At 42.7% G+C, this 14,570-nt stretch overlaps 1 protein-coding gene across 4 annotated transcripts in view; it reads left to right on the top strand.

Moving 5' to 3' along the window:
* ZFYVE28 (zinc finger FYVE-type containing 28) overlaps positions 1-14,570 on the top strand; it is a 371,188-nt gene that overhangs the window by 266,095 nt on the left and 90,523 nt on the right. For all 4 annotated transcript variants that reach the window (XM_089691531.1, XM_089691530.1, XM_089691528.1 and 1 more), the window contains exon 8: positions 5,394-6,743. In XM_089691531.1, coding sequence (XP_089547657.1) covers positions 5,394-6,743 — 1,350 coding nt within the window. The remainder of the gene's footprint in view (positions 1-5,393; positions 6,744-14,570) is intronic.

The raw sequence follows: 14,570 nt of genomic DNA, 5'->3' as shown, positions 1-14,570 counted from the left end.
CTGAAGCAGAAAAATGACCCCAAACATTAAGTAAAAGACATAAAGAACTATCTTAAGCAAAAAGAACAATGGGTCCTGGAAGAGATAGTATTGTCCCAACAGAGCCCCAGATATAAACAACATTCAGTTGGTCTGTCTTGGATTACATGAGGAGACCAAAGCAAATGAGACAATCTAAAGTCACAAAAAACTGTGGTTTGTTCTCCTTTATCAGTGGGTCCCAACTGCTGCAGCCCAATACTGACCAGTACAGACGTCCGTGACCTTCAGCCTATTAAAAATGGCTTAGTGGACCACCCTGTGCTAGGCATGCTGTTATTAGCCCCATCCCCTATTCTCTCCCCCCTTCTTTACCATCTGTCCCACCTCGATTGCTAGACCCATTGAAGTTCCCCAGCATGCTTTTGTCCATATCTGTGGACATGTTTGTGGTGGCGTCAATACAATACTGGCTGACTGGGGAAGATCGTGGTATGGTACCACTGTTTTAGATGTTTGGAACAGCCTACACGTCGAGTTACTTAAAAACTGTGTGCGAGTGTACCTTGGTGAATTGATGCTGGTTTAAAGGCAAGGGGTTGATTTTTTTTATGTTTATGTACTCTCTAGGTTATTAATTGATAACTCATTTTTGTATGTGTGTGGGCGTGTGTGTGTGTGTGTGTGTGTGTGTGTGTGTGTGTGTGGGGGGGGGGGGTGGGGTGGTTTGAGAACCTCAGTTAAGCTGCAAAGATGAGTCAGGAATGTCCAAGGATGATTCTGCTCCAACATTCACATGTCAAGGATAACAAAATGGAAGTTTCCAGGCCCCAAAATTCATATTTATTTACCAGCATGCTGATGATCACAAAGCTCATTCTTCATCTGTACAGGACCCTGAGCCTTGGGGTACAAAAGTAGAGTGTGGGACATGTCTGCTAACTTATTCTGATTGACGTTCCCATCTGTGGCTGGTGGACATAAGCCTGCTTATGTGAGGTTTGCATTCAAAATCAACCGGATTGGTTTATGGCCATCTTTTCTTCAATAAGTACAACAAACCAACAGTTCCTGGGGACAAAACTCCGCAAATGACCATTCCTGCAATGTGAAGTGATTTCGACCATTGCATAACTTTCATCAGTTTGACCGATAGCTTATTTTAAAAATAACAGGTTCACCTGTGAATTGTAATGATGATGGTGTCCTCCACTGTGTATTATATGCCATTTATTAACAGAGGCACAAATTATCTGTTTAAAGGTAAAAAAAGGACATATGTTGATGATCAGTCCTGATTGAGTGCTGTGCTCAAACATCTTGCTATTATCCACTGTCACTGATTGATGATTTATCTTGCTTTGGGCTCAGTGTGAAATGAATGTAATACCTTTTTATGGATCATCCCTCGCTGATTAGCAGATTGTTAGCGGGATACGATGATTCCATTTAGAGAAATGTCCGGTGTTACCACGCATTTCATCTAATAGCAAAGATGTGGCAGCTTAATCATACTGGGTGCTTGAGACAGATCTCATGCATGCCATTGTTGTATTCCAGCCGATGTCCTTGCTGAAAAGTGGTTTTGAGACATTGTAGTTCAACCTTTAATCTTAGCTTGTGATGAATACCGGACTATTATAGGCAGTTTAGTAAACTGCCAAAAGAATGCAATCAGTGTTGTGGTTGTTTTTTTTTTTTTTTCTTAATTGAAGGCCCAACATGCTTTCCAGGTTTGGATATTTTATACATGGTTACGTTGGTTGTGCTTAGACCAATGTAACTATGCATATACCTGTAGCACTACCCCCGCAGGAGCCTCTTGGTAGATTGGGTTCTCTGTTCTTCTGCCTCAACCCTGAGAACAACCTCAGCCCCACTGACACACCAGGTTAAGCAAATAGATACTGTTCTGCTACTGGGAACACAAATATAGATACCCTGCACACAACTAAGGTTCAGCATCAAAAAGCAAACATCGGACTGATTAGTGGTAAATGAACCCAATATATTGTCATGGGTTCCAGTAAATAGCAGTATGCACATAAATGCGAAAGTAAAGGATTAGATCAAGCACAGTTCACTAGGCTGTAGCAGCATAGAGTTTATGAAGCTAAATTAGAGTAAACCTGGCAATCTTCAATAAGTAATGGCATTAGAAAATGGTAACAACAGTGGTAGTCAATACTGCAATAACTTGGCTATATCCACTTTAAAATGTACTCTATATGAATGACAGCAATGAAATTTAAAACTCCCTAAAGTAGTACCTCCTTGCTATGTACTGTAGGCAATTTTTTGTGCAGTAGTTATCTCATTGAGCAGACTTTAGCCCTAGTTCTTCAGCCGGCTAGCGATGGGGCCCAGTCTTTATGGTGCTGCACATAAGTACAGTCCCAGTAAAGTCTGTATGCAGTAAATAATGCTGCTAGTTATATGGCCAGTCCCTATGTGCTCAGTCTCTGCTAGCAGCAACAGGTTAGTGGCAGCAGTGTCCTCTCACCAGTCCCAGTGGTACAGCAACATAGGTCTCACTGTTCACTTATCTAGTTTCTGGATCCTGTCCTCAGCACACAGCCGCAGACTTGTGGCAGGTGGATGTGCATACAGAAGCAGCGATTTATACACCTCGCTGTCCTCGCGATAGAGTCCCTCGATATTCAGCCTGTGAAAAATACAACCCTCTCTTTCTCTTTATACCCAGCTCACATTGGAAAATGTAGTCAATAGACTGCCATAGTAAAGTTTATTTCCTGAACTTCTTCTCCTGTAATTCAATGCCAACCATCAAGTCTCTTCAGCTCCTTCTGCTTGTCAGCTCCCCCTGGTGGAAGGAAGCGATGTAGTGTTAACCTGTTCAGATGAAGTCTATTGGGAACCCAGAGAGCATTGCAGCAGTGTCCTAAACTGCTCTCTCTGTCTCTAGCCAAGCACTTGGCTACATACTATACCTGACTGATGCCCCTGGAAGCTGAAGTAGTTGACATCGGTACTCCAGTGATCCCCACTTGCTTCGGGTCATGTACTGAGTGTCTGGCCTGCTGCATTCAGCACACAAGAGGTCAGTCACTCAACACATGTGCCATTCAGAGAGTGCTTTGCATCTCCTGAATTAATGCAGAGCGTTCTCTGATTGGATGAGGTGAATGGGCGGGGTAATGACACTAATAAGAGAATGCATTTTTGTCTCCATAGCACTTAAAAACTAACAAAGGTCCAAACCCACAATCACCCCTCGACCCCCCCCCCCCCCCAACCCGTCAAAAAAATGTTGGGCTTGTCTTTATAAATCTTACAAAATACAGTGATGAGAGGAAAAACAGATTTCAAACTTGTGTTCCTTTACCTCTTATTGTTAAAGAACTCAACAAGAATACATTCTGCGCAGAAGAGGAATCCAGAGATTCAGCAGAAAAAAGAACTTAAAATAAGGACCTCTGTGTTGCAAGGTCACAGTTTTAGCAGCAATTTCAATAGTAGATTTGTATGTGCATTCCTGAAGTTGCTATCATCATCTAGGCAATTTTATTTAAGGCAGCACCTTAATATTCTATTTGGTAGCAAAGAGCATGTTCACTGTGCTTTTCAGAGCTTTGCTGTACATTGCAGTCATTTAAATAAAATACAACTTCGTGTAATAGCTCTTACAATGACATTCCTTACAGGTAGATAATTGTACAGCTTCTCATTAAATGTGTCCATGAAAGCATCCATGCTTTGGAATCAAGCATTGCTGATGTATTATAGAGGATATTGGCATTATGGTTAGAGATTAACACAGTTTGCTGGGCTACGATACATGACAACTACTGGGCTTGTTTTGTTTTCCACATTTAATGAAATGTTGTACACTGATAAGCCATAGCATTATGACCACTAACTTAAGTATTGAATTGAGTAGCTCCCCATTTGCCTTCAAAACAGCCCTGACTTGGCAATGGCTCCATTAGACCTCTGAAGGTATAATGCGGTATCCAGGACCAAGCTGTCAGTAATGGAGATTCCAGGAGACAGGCAGTTACTGTAGGAGAGCTGGACAGGGCCGTAGAAGGTCCTTAACCTATCATCAGGACCAGTATCTACTCCTTTTGTGCAAGGAGTAACAGGACGAGCACTGCCAGAGCCCTACAAAATGACCTCCAGCAGGCCACTGGTGTGAATGTCTCTTACCAAACAAACAGAAACAAACTTCATGAGGGTGGCCTTAGGGCCCGACGTCCTCTAGTGGGCCTGTGCTCACTGCCCGGCACCATAGAGCTCGATTGGCCTGAGCACATGTAACAGATGTGAAAGGGTCTGGAGAAGCCATGGAGAACGTTATACTACCTGTAACATTGTTCAGCATGACCGTTTTGGTGGTGGGTCAGTGATGGTCTGAGAAGGCATGTCCATGGAGGAGACTCACAGACCTCTACAGGCTAGGCAGTGGCAACCTGACTGCCATTAGGTTTCGGGATGAAATCCTTGGACGCATTGTCGGACCCTACGCTGGTCCAGTGTGTCCTGATTCCTCCTGGTGCACGGCAATGCCTGGCCTCATGTGGGCCTCAGCTGAGCTGCTGGTCCTTCCAGTGTTCCTCTCAGACTCAGTCCCTTACTGGAAGCCAGCTGGTAGCTGCTGTCACTGTGGAGTATATTTGGTTAATATATATTTTGTCTTTAATATTGGTGCTGGTGCAGCTTATGGCTCTTATTTTTGCAAATTAAAAGTTTAGCAGTTTCATGTTTTGTTGATTTAATATTTTCTACTTTTTTCTTTTTTACTTTGGGGGGGGGGGGGGTGGAACAAGTAGCTGGTCTTGCCTAGGGCACAAAATAGTCTAGCACCAGCCCTGCATGCCACAAGAGTTTCCGTTTTGATGTTGCACTGACCCATTCATCTAGCAATTACAATGTGGCCCTTATCAAGTCACTCAAATCATTAATCTTGCCCATTTTTTTCTTTCAACACATCAATTTCAGATATAACATGTTCACTTACTGCCTAATCTATCCTACACAGTTTCAGGTGATATTGTTACAAGATAATCAGTGTTGTTCACTTTACCTGTTGGTGGTCACGATGTTATCGCTGTTTGGTGTATAGTCATAGGGGAATAAAGGGGTATGTCTTAGTGGAAACAGGTTAATCGGAGTCCATTAAACCTGTTGATTATAAGTTTAATTTTTGATCAGAGTGATTCAGTAAAATGTATTAAAATCTCTAAGAAAAAAAAAACTATTTTCTGCTAGGTCTCCTATATAATTAATGTCAATTCCTGCCATTGTATCTTGTCTGTCTTTTCAATTAAAATTGCGAGTGAAATTGTGTATTTAGTCTATCATAACATTTTTAATGTGATAATTTCCTTACATGGCTAGTTAATTTCAGTGCACATTAGTAATTGCTTCTTCTCTTTTTCAAATCCTTGCAGAGATCTTCTTCAGACATTAACGGAAGAAGAGCTGCACACTCTAGAACGGAACCTTTGCATATCACAAGATATGGAGTTTCCTGTCCGGACTGACCCAGAAGTGCCCAGAGCAATCTCTCCTGTCTTAATTGCTGCCTTACCCTCAGAAGAACCACTTTCAACAAAACCTGAGAACACGGAGGTAGAACTGGCTTGCTCTATGCAGTATGATGAGCAGGAGCTGGAGCAGCTTAATATGATGGTCCACAGAGTTGGTGATGAAATGTCCTCTTTACTTTCTCCACCAAGTGTCTGCCAGTCACCTGCTCACAGGGCTAGCTCCAGCACAGAGGCCTCACCAAGTAGACGCCCTAGAGACCAACTCGATGATGAGGATAGGGTGTTCTTCATGGAAGACCTTGATGGAGCCTTGGATGGACTTTCTAGAAGAAGAACCTCAGAAAATACAAGTGCTTGGGTCAACAATTCCTGTTATAACCCTAAGCAGACCTCTCTGTGCCAAGACACACTTGTACAAAATGGGGATATGGACCATATTGATCTGTTGAAGGAAGCAGAAAGTGATATAAGCAATAACAACAACATTGATGGAACTAAAATACTCATGTCAAGTGCTACTCTGCAAAACTCTTGTAGTTGTTTAGAGATGGCAGAATCACAGGTATACCTCAATGGCTGGGATGTGAATGGTGATGATGCAGAGACAGCGGAAATGATTGCTAACAGAACTGGCGGAATGAAAATCTCGGCAACTGTAATCTTCAATCCCAAATCATGTGCAACTTCAGCGTCTGCGGAAACTTCACCGGATTTAGCCTGCAGCCACTCCCCTCTTTCTTCAGACCCTTTAACAAGTCATGAAGGGGATGAGGCCCACAAACTTAGCTTAGCAGCCACAAACTGCCTAATTAATTCATGCGTGTGTTGTGGTAGCTGTGATGATACAAGGGAGGACAGTTTGGAAAGCTTAACAGCTGTTTGCTCACCAGGTAAAGTGATAAATGCTTCCTATAGCTTAATAAAGTCCAAAGAGATTGGTCATTTAGAAAGACGAGAGTGTGCAGTGTCTGCTAAAGAGGTGTTGATTGAAACCCCCCCTGTTTTGTTACTGGAAAAAGACTCGGGTAGACAGGAGCAAAGACACTCCAACTCTTCTAAGTGCCTGGCACATACCTCAGGTTCACAATTAGGGACAGACAGTGAGTCTGAAGAGGCAGTGGGGGCCTCAAGTCCACAACTGAAGAGAGTGTTGAGAAGGAAAGACAATGACGGGAATAACAGGCAAACACAACAAACAGAAGAGGCTAGCTTGGATGCCACATCTAAAGAAGACATTCTAACTAGCACAAGGTAAGAACACCTTGCTCAACTTTTATTACTGCTTTGTAATTGTTGGATAATCTTATAAACCCTGGTCTATTTAAAGTGCAAAATATGGGGGCTTATGTGTGAAAAAAGGGGGGGAAGAGGAAAATTGATTGTTGCCCACCTGATTTTCATTGCAGAAATGACAATTGTAAGTCGGCATGTGCACCAAGTAATTTTTCTTGTCAATGCCCTTTTTATACATTGACTCAATTTTTTTTAAGTTAAAGAGCTACGTTTGTTGCAAATGATATAGAAATGTGTAATCCTGGTGTCTGTGCCCACCTCCTCCTTTCCACCATAGTGATTGACAGCACAGTTTAACACAGTGCAGAATATTGGAAGCTTCTTTTGCAACATGGGAGCTGTATCAGCCCAAATTTGTTATGTTAGGTGTTGGTGCCAAAGCTTGTTACTGGTATATTATGGCTTTGAGTTTTTGGCACCAAGAGCAAATGTTCAGCCCTGGCCAAAAGTTTTGAGAATGACACAAATATTAATTTTCACAAAGTCCGCTGCTTCAGCATTTTTCGATCTTTTTGTCAGATGTCAGTATGGTATACTGAAGTATAATTACAAGCATTTCATAAGTGTCAAAGGCTTTTATTGACAATTACATTGCGTTTATGCAGAGTCAATGTTTGCAGTGTTGACCCTTCTTTTTCAAGACCTCTGCAATTCGCCCTGGCATGCTGTCAATCAACTTCTGGGCCACATCCTGACTGATGGCAGCCTATTCTTGCATAATCAATGCTTGGAGTTTGTCAGGATTGGTGGACATTTTTATATTCACTCGCTTCTTGAGGATTAACCGCAAGTTCTCAATGGGAGTAAGGTCTGGGGAGTTTCCTGGCCATGGACCCAAAATTTCAATGTTTTGTTCCCCAAGCCATTTGGTTATCACTTTTCCTTATGACAAGGTGCTCCATCATGCTGGCAAAGGCATTGTTCATCACCAAACTGTTATTGGATGGTTGGGAGAAGTTGCTTTTGGAGGATGTTTTTGTACCATTCTTTATTCATGGGTGAACACATGAATGGTCTCAGGATGCTTTACTGTTGGCATGACACAGGACTGATGGTAGCGCCTACCTTTTCTTTTTCGGACAAGGTTTTTTCCAGATGCCCGAGGTGATTGTAGCCGTACCTTGAAGAAGGGGACATACCCCGAAAGCTTGTCCTCAAAATTGTATGTTAGTGCAAATAAAAAAAGTATCACGGACAGTACTCAATTGTTTCTGTTCCAGATGCCCCAAACAATCGGAAAGGGGATTCATCAGAGAAAATAACTTTACCACAGTCCGCAGCAGTCCAATCCCTGTAACTTTTGCAGAATATCAGTCTGTCTCTGATGTTTTCCTAAAGAAAAGTGGCTTCTTCACTGCCCTTCTTGATAACAGCCCATCCTCCAAAGGTCTTCTCCTCATAGTGCATGCATATGCACTCACACCTGCCTGCTGCCATGCCTGAGCAAACTGCACTGGCAGGGCCCCAATCCCGCAGATGAATCAACTTTAGAAGATGGTCCTGGCACTTACTGGACTTTCTTGGACACCCTGAAGCCTTCTTTATAACAATTGAACCTCTCGCCTTGAAGTTCTTGATGATCCGATAAACGGTTGATTTAGGTGCAATCTTATTAGCAGCAATATCCTTGCCTGTGAATCATTGCTTTTGTGCAAAGCAGTGATGGCTGCATGTGTTTCCTTGCAGGTAAATTTATTATTTGTGTCATTCTCAAAACTTTTGGCCAGGGCTGTAAATTTTGTAGCTCCCATAGTTGTCCCTATGTTGAAGCAAACACCACTGAGCCCTCCAATGCTTTACTCTCACGTTTAACTCTGAACCTTCCACCCCTAATACTTGCCAGTTTAATACTTAAAGGTAGAAGTCAAGTCAAATCCTATCTAAACTTAAAGCAGAAGTATGGCCAAATCTCTCATAGCCATACTTCTCCTGTGGGTCACTTTGTTCTGCACTCCTGTCACTCAGATTCAGCCAATGGGGCTAAAGTCTGCTGTCATCTGATGTCACAAAGCTGTTCCAGGCTCTGCAGGGATTCCAACAATGTCGGGATCCGATCAGATGCTTGACCGCTAGCTGGCTCAGCCTCTCAGTGCACTTCTACTTAAAAGTGGAATTCCAGTCTATATCTAACGAAGGCTAAAACTGCTCCATCCCCCTTTCTGCTATATCAGCTACCCTGTACAAGGTAGATGCTTATACTTGTACTATTCTCAGGGTGTTCCAGTCCAATCAGATGATTGGCTGCCAGCACCAGCTCTGATGAAGAAGGGATGCCCTTCGAAATGCGTCAGCTGTACTCTTGAGTGTCTACTCCTTTGAATGGACTCGCGCAGGCTTCATAATTCTTAAGTTCCTTTGAGAACTTACATGATTGATTTACTTCGCTGTTTGTGAGCATCATTCTGTATTCAATAAAATTTTGGTTACTGAGGTAATGCACAAGGTTGGTGCGCTTTCTGTTTTGTTTCGCTTTGCAGTACTGGTCGGGCTTCCCTAGCCTTGTTTGGAGCTGCACAACCCTATATGCATTGGTGGTCGAATTTTTCAAGTTCTGGTTCCATCCATCCACCCCTTATCTGGGTCTCAGAGCTCAGGGGAGTTAGTTTCTGCCAGCACCAGCTTCAGGGTAGAGGAGGGACAGTCAACAACAGATGCCCAATAGCATTGCAGCTGTTTTTGTTTGTGCTCTCTCCTCTTCCCTGAAAATGGCCATTGGGGAGATCATGTGACTGGACTGGAGCATTCTGGGAATAGGTAAGTATAAGCATCTTTCTTCTACAGGGTAGTGGGAATACCAGTTAGAAGGGGGGTGGTTGCAGTTTTAGGCCTAGTTAGACATAGACTGGAATTACACTTTAACTCTAAAACTTGAATCCCAAAGTCTAAAACCAATTCCAAAGTGAGTGCTGACAGTTCTCCCAGAAAGAAAGCGGTGCCATTCAACATATTTGTGTAAACCTCAGTGGAATAACAGAATTCGTGTTGGCACCCATTTTGGCACAGCACATGAGTGCTGGTCACAATTTACAGAAAATCGGTAAATCCTGCTATTTTATTAGATAAAATGGGGCGATTGAAGTTTAGTGACCATCCATTGCTAATGACCTTAGTCCATGAATACTGATACATCATGCCTTCTGGCTCATACCTCTGTTGCTTGGTGGGTTTCCACATGGAACATGCCTGTTGACTTTACTACCTATAAAGTTTCATATGCAGTGGCCCTAGAGAAGATTCTTCAGCTAAAATGTGTTCATTTATTTGAAGTTACTGGTGATGTTATTTGCATATGAAGTAAATGCCATGTGGCGATTGTGTACCTGGTGGGAAGAACTGAGTCATGTTGATTATAATGAGAGGAGGCTCAAATGTGTGATTCCAATGGCTGCTCAAACTATTTTTATGTTTTGATGGGAAGGGTCGTGATTTAGATTCTCTAAAATTATGGAAGTTCTGATTAATCCTACCTGTACAGGGAAGCTTATGTCTGTTCTTGATGTAGACTCAGGTCAGCCATGGGGTATCTCTTGAAAGTGGTTAAGTTCATCGCAGAGAAATACATTGAGTGGAATTTACCAAAATGGGAGCAGACAGAATCTGTCGCAGCTGTGCTTAGTAACCAATCGGCTTCTGTCTTCAGCCTGTTCAGTGAAGCTTTGAAAAATGAATGTTGGAAGCTAATTGGTTGCCATGCACAGCTGCATCGGATTCTGTCTGCTCCAGTTTTAATAAGTTCCCTTCACCATTGTCCCCATGGACACTGAACGTTATTGCTATTTCTCCTAGATCTCTCCTGGGCAGCACAGTGGCTAAATGGTCAGCACTTCTGCCTGGCAGTACTAGAGTCGTTGGTTCAAAGCCCAGCCACGGCTCCACCTGCCTGGAGTTTGCATGTTCTCCCTGTGCCTGCATGGGTTTCCTCCGGGTACTCCGTTTTCCTCCCACACTCCAAAGACATGCTGGTAGGCTAATTGGATCCTGTCTAAATTGTCCCTAGTATGTGTATGTAGGAATGTGAGTTAGGGACCTTAGATTGTACACTCCTTGAGGGTTAGGGACTGATGTGAATGTACAATATATATGTGTAAAGCGCTGCATAAATTGACGGCGCTATATAAGTACCTGAAATAAATAAATAGATGCCTTTCCTCCTGGCAGTGGTGTTTTGACAGAAAAAAACGCTTCAAAAAGTGTGTAATGTGTACGTGCGTCAAGCGCTTGAGCGTTAGTTCATGGGTGCTTTGGCGTTCATTCATTCTGGCCTTTGAAATTCATGCTCAAGCGCTAAACGTGCCTAGCATTAATGTGTGTTTAGACACCTTAACACGTGTTTGTACACATCAAGCCTTCTTCCTGCCAATCCGCTGCTACTCCTTGGCGCACTGGCAGTGGGGGGGTTTTTCTGTCTCTAAACTTCTCTAAATGCCTATGCGTGTATTGACATATAGGCTAACATGCGGGAGTGTTTAAAGGCAAAAAAAAAAATGTGAGACGCCCCTAAGTGTCAAAAATGCCCAGTGTGCATGAGGGCTAACTATTAAATATATTCTCTACACCAGGAGTTGGCAGCCTTAAAGAAGTGGAGATCTACTTGAACAACATGGGCGAAGTCAAAGATCACCAGGCACAGTGTCACCTCCTCACATCTGATTTAAACCTCTAATTGCTGTACTACCATGTTGCAACATATCTCCTCCCCACCACCTGTCAAGCACACTCAGATCACTTTTCAGAGGAGCAGCAGTGCCTGCTGGACTTGTGAATGAGCCCTTAGTTGCATTCAGCAGCAGCACCCTTAGGACTCATTCACATGTGAAGTTGGGGGCTAGTAAAACCCTGCACTTGAATCACTTGCCAAATGTAGCACCTACTTGGTTAGGTAGTTTGGGTGTTCATAGGTAATTTAGTTGTTTTTTGGGGTTCCTGCATTCAAGAGTTTTGGTGCATTTTCAGAAAGAGCACCAAACCTATAGGATATAATAGAAATCTATGGCTAAGCACAGCAAACCTGCAGGAAATCTGAAGGTGCACTGCACTCACGGTGTGGTTAAAGTACAGCTCATCCGTGTGAAAGCAGCCCTGTACTATTATGCCCAGTGTATTGCTTCACACAGACCTGAAGATCTCTTCTTTCTTGCTGCTGGCACCACTCTGGAGATCTCTAGCTGGGATAAGAGGTGGAATGCAGTTGGTATCACTCAGCATGGGACAGGAGCCGGCACTACAGAGGAGGCATCGGCTTATGTGGCTCTTGCTCCCTACTACAGCTCCAACTTTGCAAATAGTCCCTCTGCATTGCACTGCATTGATGCTCTGGGATGGCGGGTAAGCAAGCCCAGATTGCGATCATCTAGTCACCTTGCCACAATCTACTGGTTGATCGCAATCTATGGGTTGCTGACCCCTGCTCTACACTATGCTCGGTTCACTTTTTGTTTTTCTTGTTATAGCATTTGAAAACTGCTAAGGCGAAAGAGGACAGAGACTTTGGTTAATATTAGATATTTTGGCTTACTGGCTTCTCCTCTTACAGGGTTTAATTCTGGTTTTCTATTCTGTCTGATGTAGTATTGTATAAAACAGAGAATAATAAGTGAGCGCTTTCAATGAACAAGCAGCTAAGGCACACAGGATAACCAAAAAGAATCCTCACATAAAAATAAAATAAAAATAAAAAATAAAAATAAAATAAAATAAAAGTGCAGCGCTAGAAATTAAATAAATGTGACACAATATAAAAGTGAACAGAGAAAGTCCCAAACGCGGTGACCTAGGGTAACAATGCACACTAACCAGAAGTGCACATTAATAGTGCAGTGTACGAAGGATAGAGGTCATAAAGTAGTCATCAGCATGGAAAGGGTAGATGTATTCCCTTGGTCAGTGAAGGTCCACACAATGGTACAGAGCTGGGCAGAAGAAATCCACTAGATGGTAGAAAATGATCGCGGCTCCACCAAAAAAAGCACTGCTCCTCCACTGTGCACAAAACGATATCTGGGAGAAAAGGTGCTCCCCACTCCTCGCTGCAGTACTGCTCCTGATCCCTTTCACATGTGTGCTTTGTCTGTGCTCAGGTGCTAGCTCTGCTAGCTCTTGTTGCTCTACAGAGGGAGACTGTGTGGCAGCAGCTTTGCACGTAAGCACTGCTGTTTTTTTAGGGGGACCCGGATGCACAGTTTTATTTTCTTTCTACAAAGGAAGTTTCCCGTGTACAGTAGTTGAGGCCAGACAGGCTAAGATTTACTTTAATGTGCTGTTTTTTGTTGATGTGGAAAAGCTGCCTTCGTTATTGATTGCTGATACTGCTGATTGTACTTTTCTGTTGCTGAAAATGCAATAAAGCCTGTTATGGCTCGTTGGAAACCTTGTGTGTGGTGTGGACATCCTCTAAGTGTATGAAAAACACTTTCTTCGAAAGGTCTACCCCAAGAGATGGTGAACACAAGGCTGGTGTCATTAAAATCCTCTGAGCAGGGATTCATCAAGTACGTGAATCTACTATAGTTTTTATTTATGAGCTATATTTATAACTTTTAATTATAGATGTTTCTACTGAAAGCTCAGACCTCTATAGAAGGCGGTATGCAGCCACAATCTGACTACCTGGCATGGTCCTTAATATGAGTGTTCATCTCTGCTTACTATTTGTATTTAACTAACACGGGGTAACAACACTTGTACCTGCTTATAAGGGGGGATCAATAGTTACATAGTTGGCAAGGTTGATTAAAGACTTCAGTCCATCCAGTTCATTACCATTTTCTATATCCCTGTACATTGCGTTTGCTTAGAAACCCATCTAAACGTTTTTGTAATTTATCCACACTCTCTGCTGACACCACCAACTGTGGAAGGGAGTTCCACATCCTTAACACTTTAACAGTAGAGAACCCCTTACACAGTTTAAAAATGAACCACCTCTCATCCAACTACATTATGTGGCCACGTGTCTTTAGAGATCTTAAATATGTTTGTTCCCAATGCTGAAGTCACCATTTAAAAATGTGTAATATTGTAATCCTATCCCTTCTTAAAGCAGTATTAACCCCAAAAGCAAATATTTATTATATTACAGCTTACCAATTCTTAGATGTGATGGCTGTATTAGTTTTCTTTTTTAGTCTCTCCTTTATTTTCACCAGGTAATCTGACCATTAAGTCTGTTGTTTTTCAACAGAACAAGCTGTCCAGACAAAGTAGCAGTTGGAGGGTCGAGATAAACCATTTAAAACTGGTAGGGTTGTTTAGAATAGTCAGCTTTTATTAATATCTGTAAAATTTATGTTAAAAACACTTTAGCCCAAAAGGAACAAAACTGTTGCTGTAACTGCTTAAAAAGTATTAGCTGGAGTTTGGCTTCAATTTGTTAGTGTCTCTAAATATGTTAGTCCATCTAACACTCCCCTCCCCCACAAGACTGACAATGCACCTGTCCAATGGCGTCTCTCTTTCTCCTTCATCCAGAAGTCTCATGCACACAAGGCGTTTGCATTTCTACTCTGAACACCAGCACTACTGGCAGGAGAAAAGCTGCTTTAAAAATGTGCCTGAAGTCATGTATTGCACATGCATTTAGACCAGTATTTCTCAACAGGGGTGCCACCACAGATCTTCAGGGGTGCCGTGGCATCCTGGTATAGAAAGGCTGTCAGTTGAGCCCGTGCTCCCAATCCCCAGCTGTACTGTACATCGGTACTGGGAGCCATCAGACTGATGAGCAAAGGGAAGGGGAGCGTCTTCAATGCTCTCTACCGCCCCCTAGAGTAAAGTACCCAACAGACT

The sequence above is a fragment of the Staurois parvus genome, unplaced genomic scaffold (assembly GCF_062004578.1).
Source record: "Staurois parvus isolate SC_StPar_1 unplaced genomic scaffold, SC_StPar_1.0 ptg000564l, whole genome shotgun sequence".
Taxonomy (NCBI): domain Eukaryota; kingdom Metazoa; phylum Chordata; class Amphibia; order Anura; family Ranidae; genus Staurois; species Staurois parvus.
Note: the sequence above shows the minus strand (reverse complement) of the source record. Positions and strands in the feature narration are given on the sequence as shown.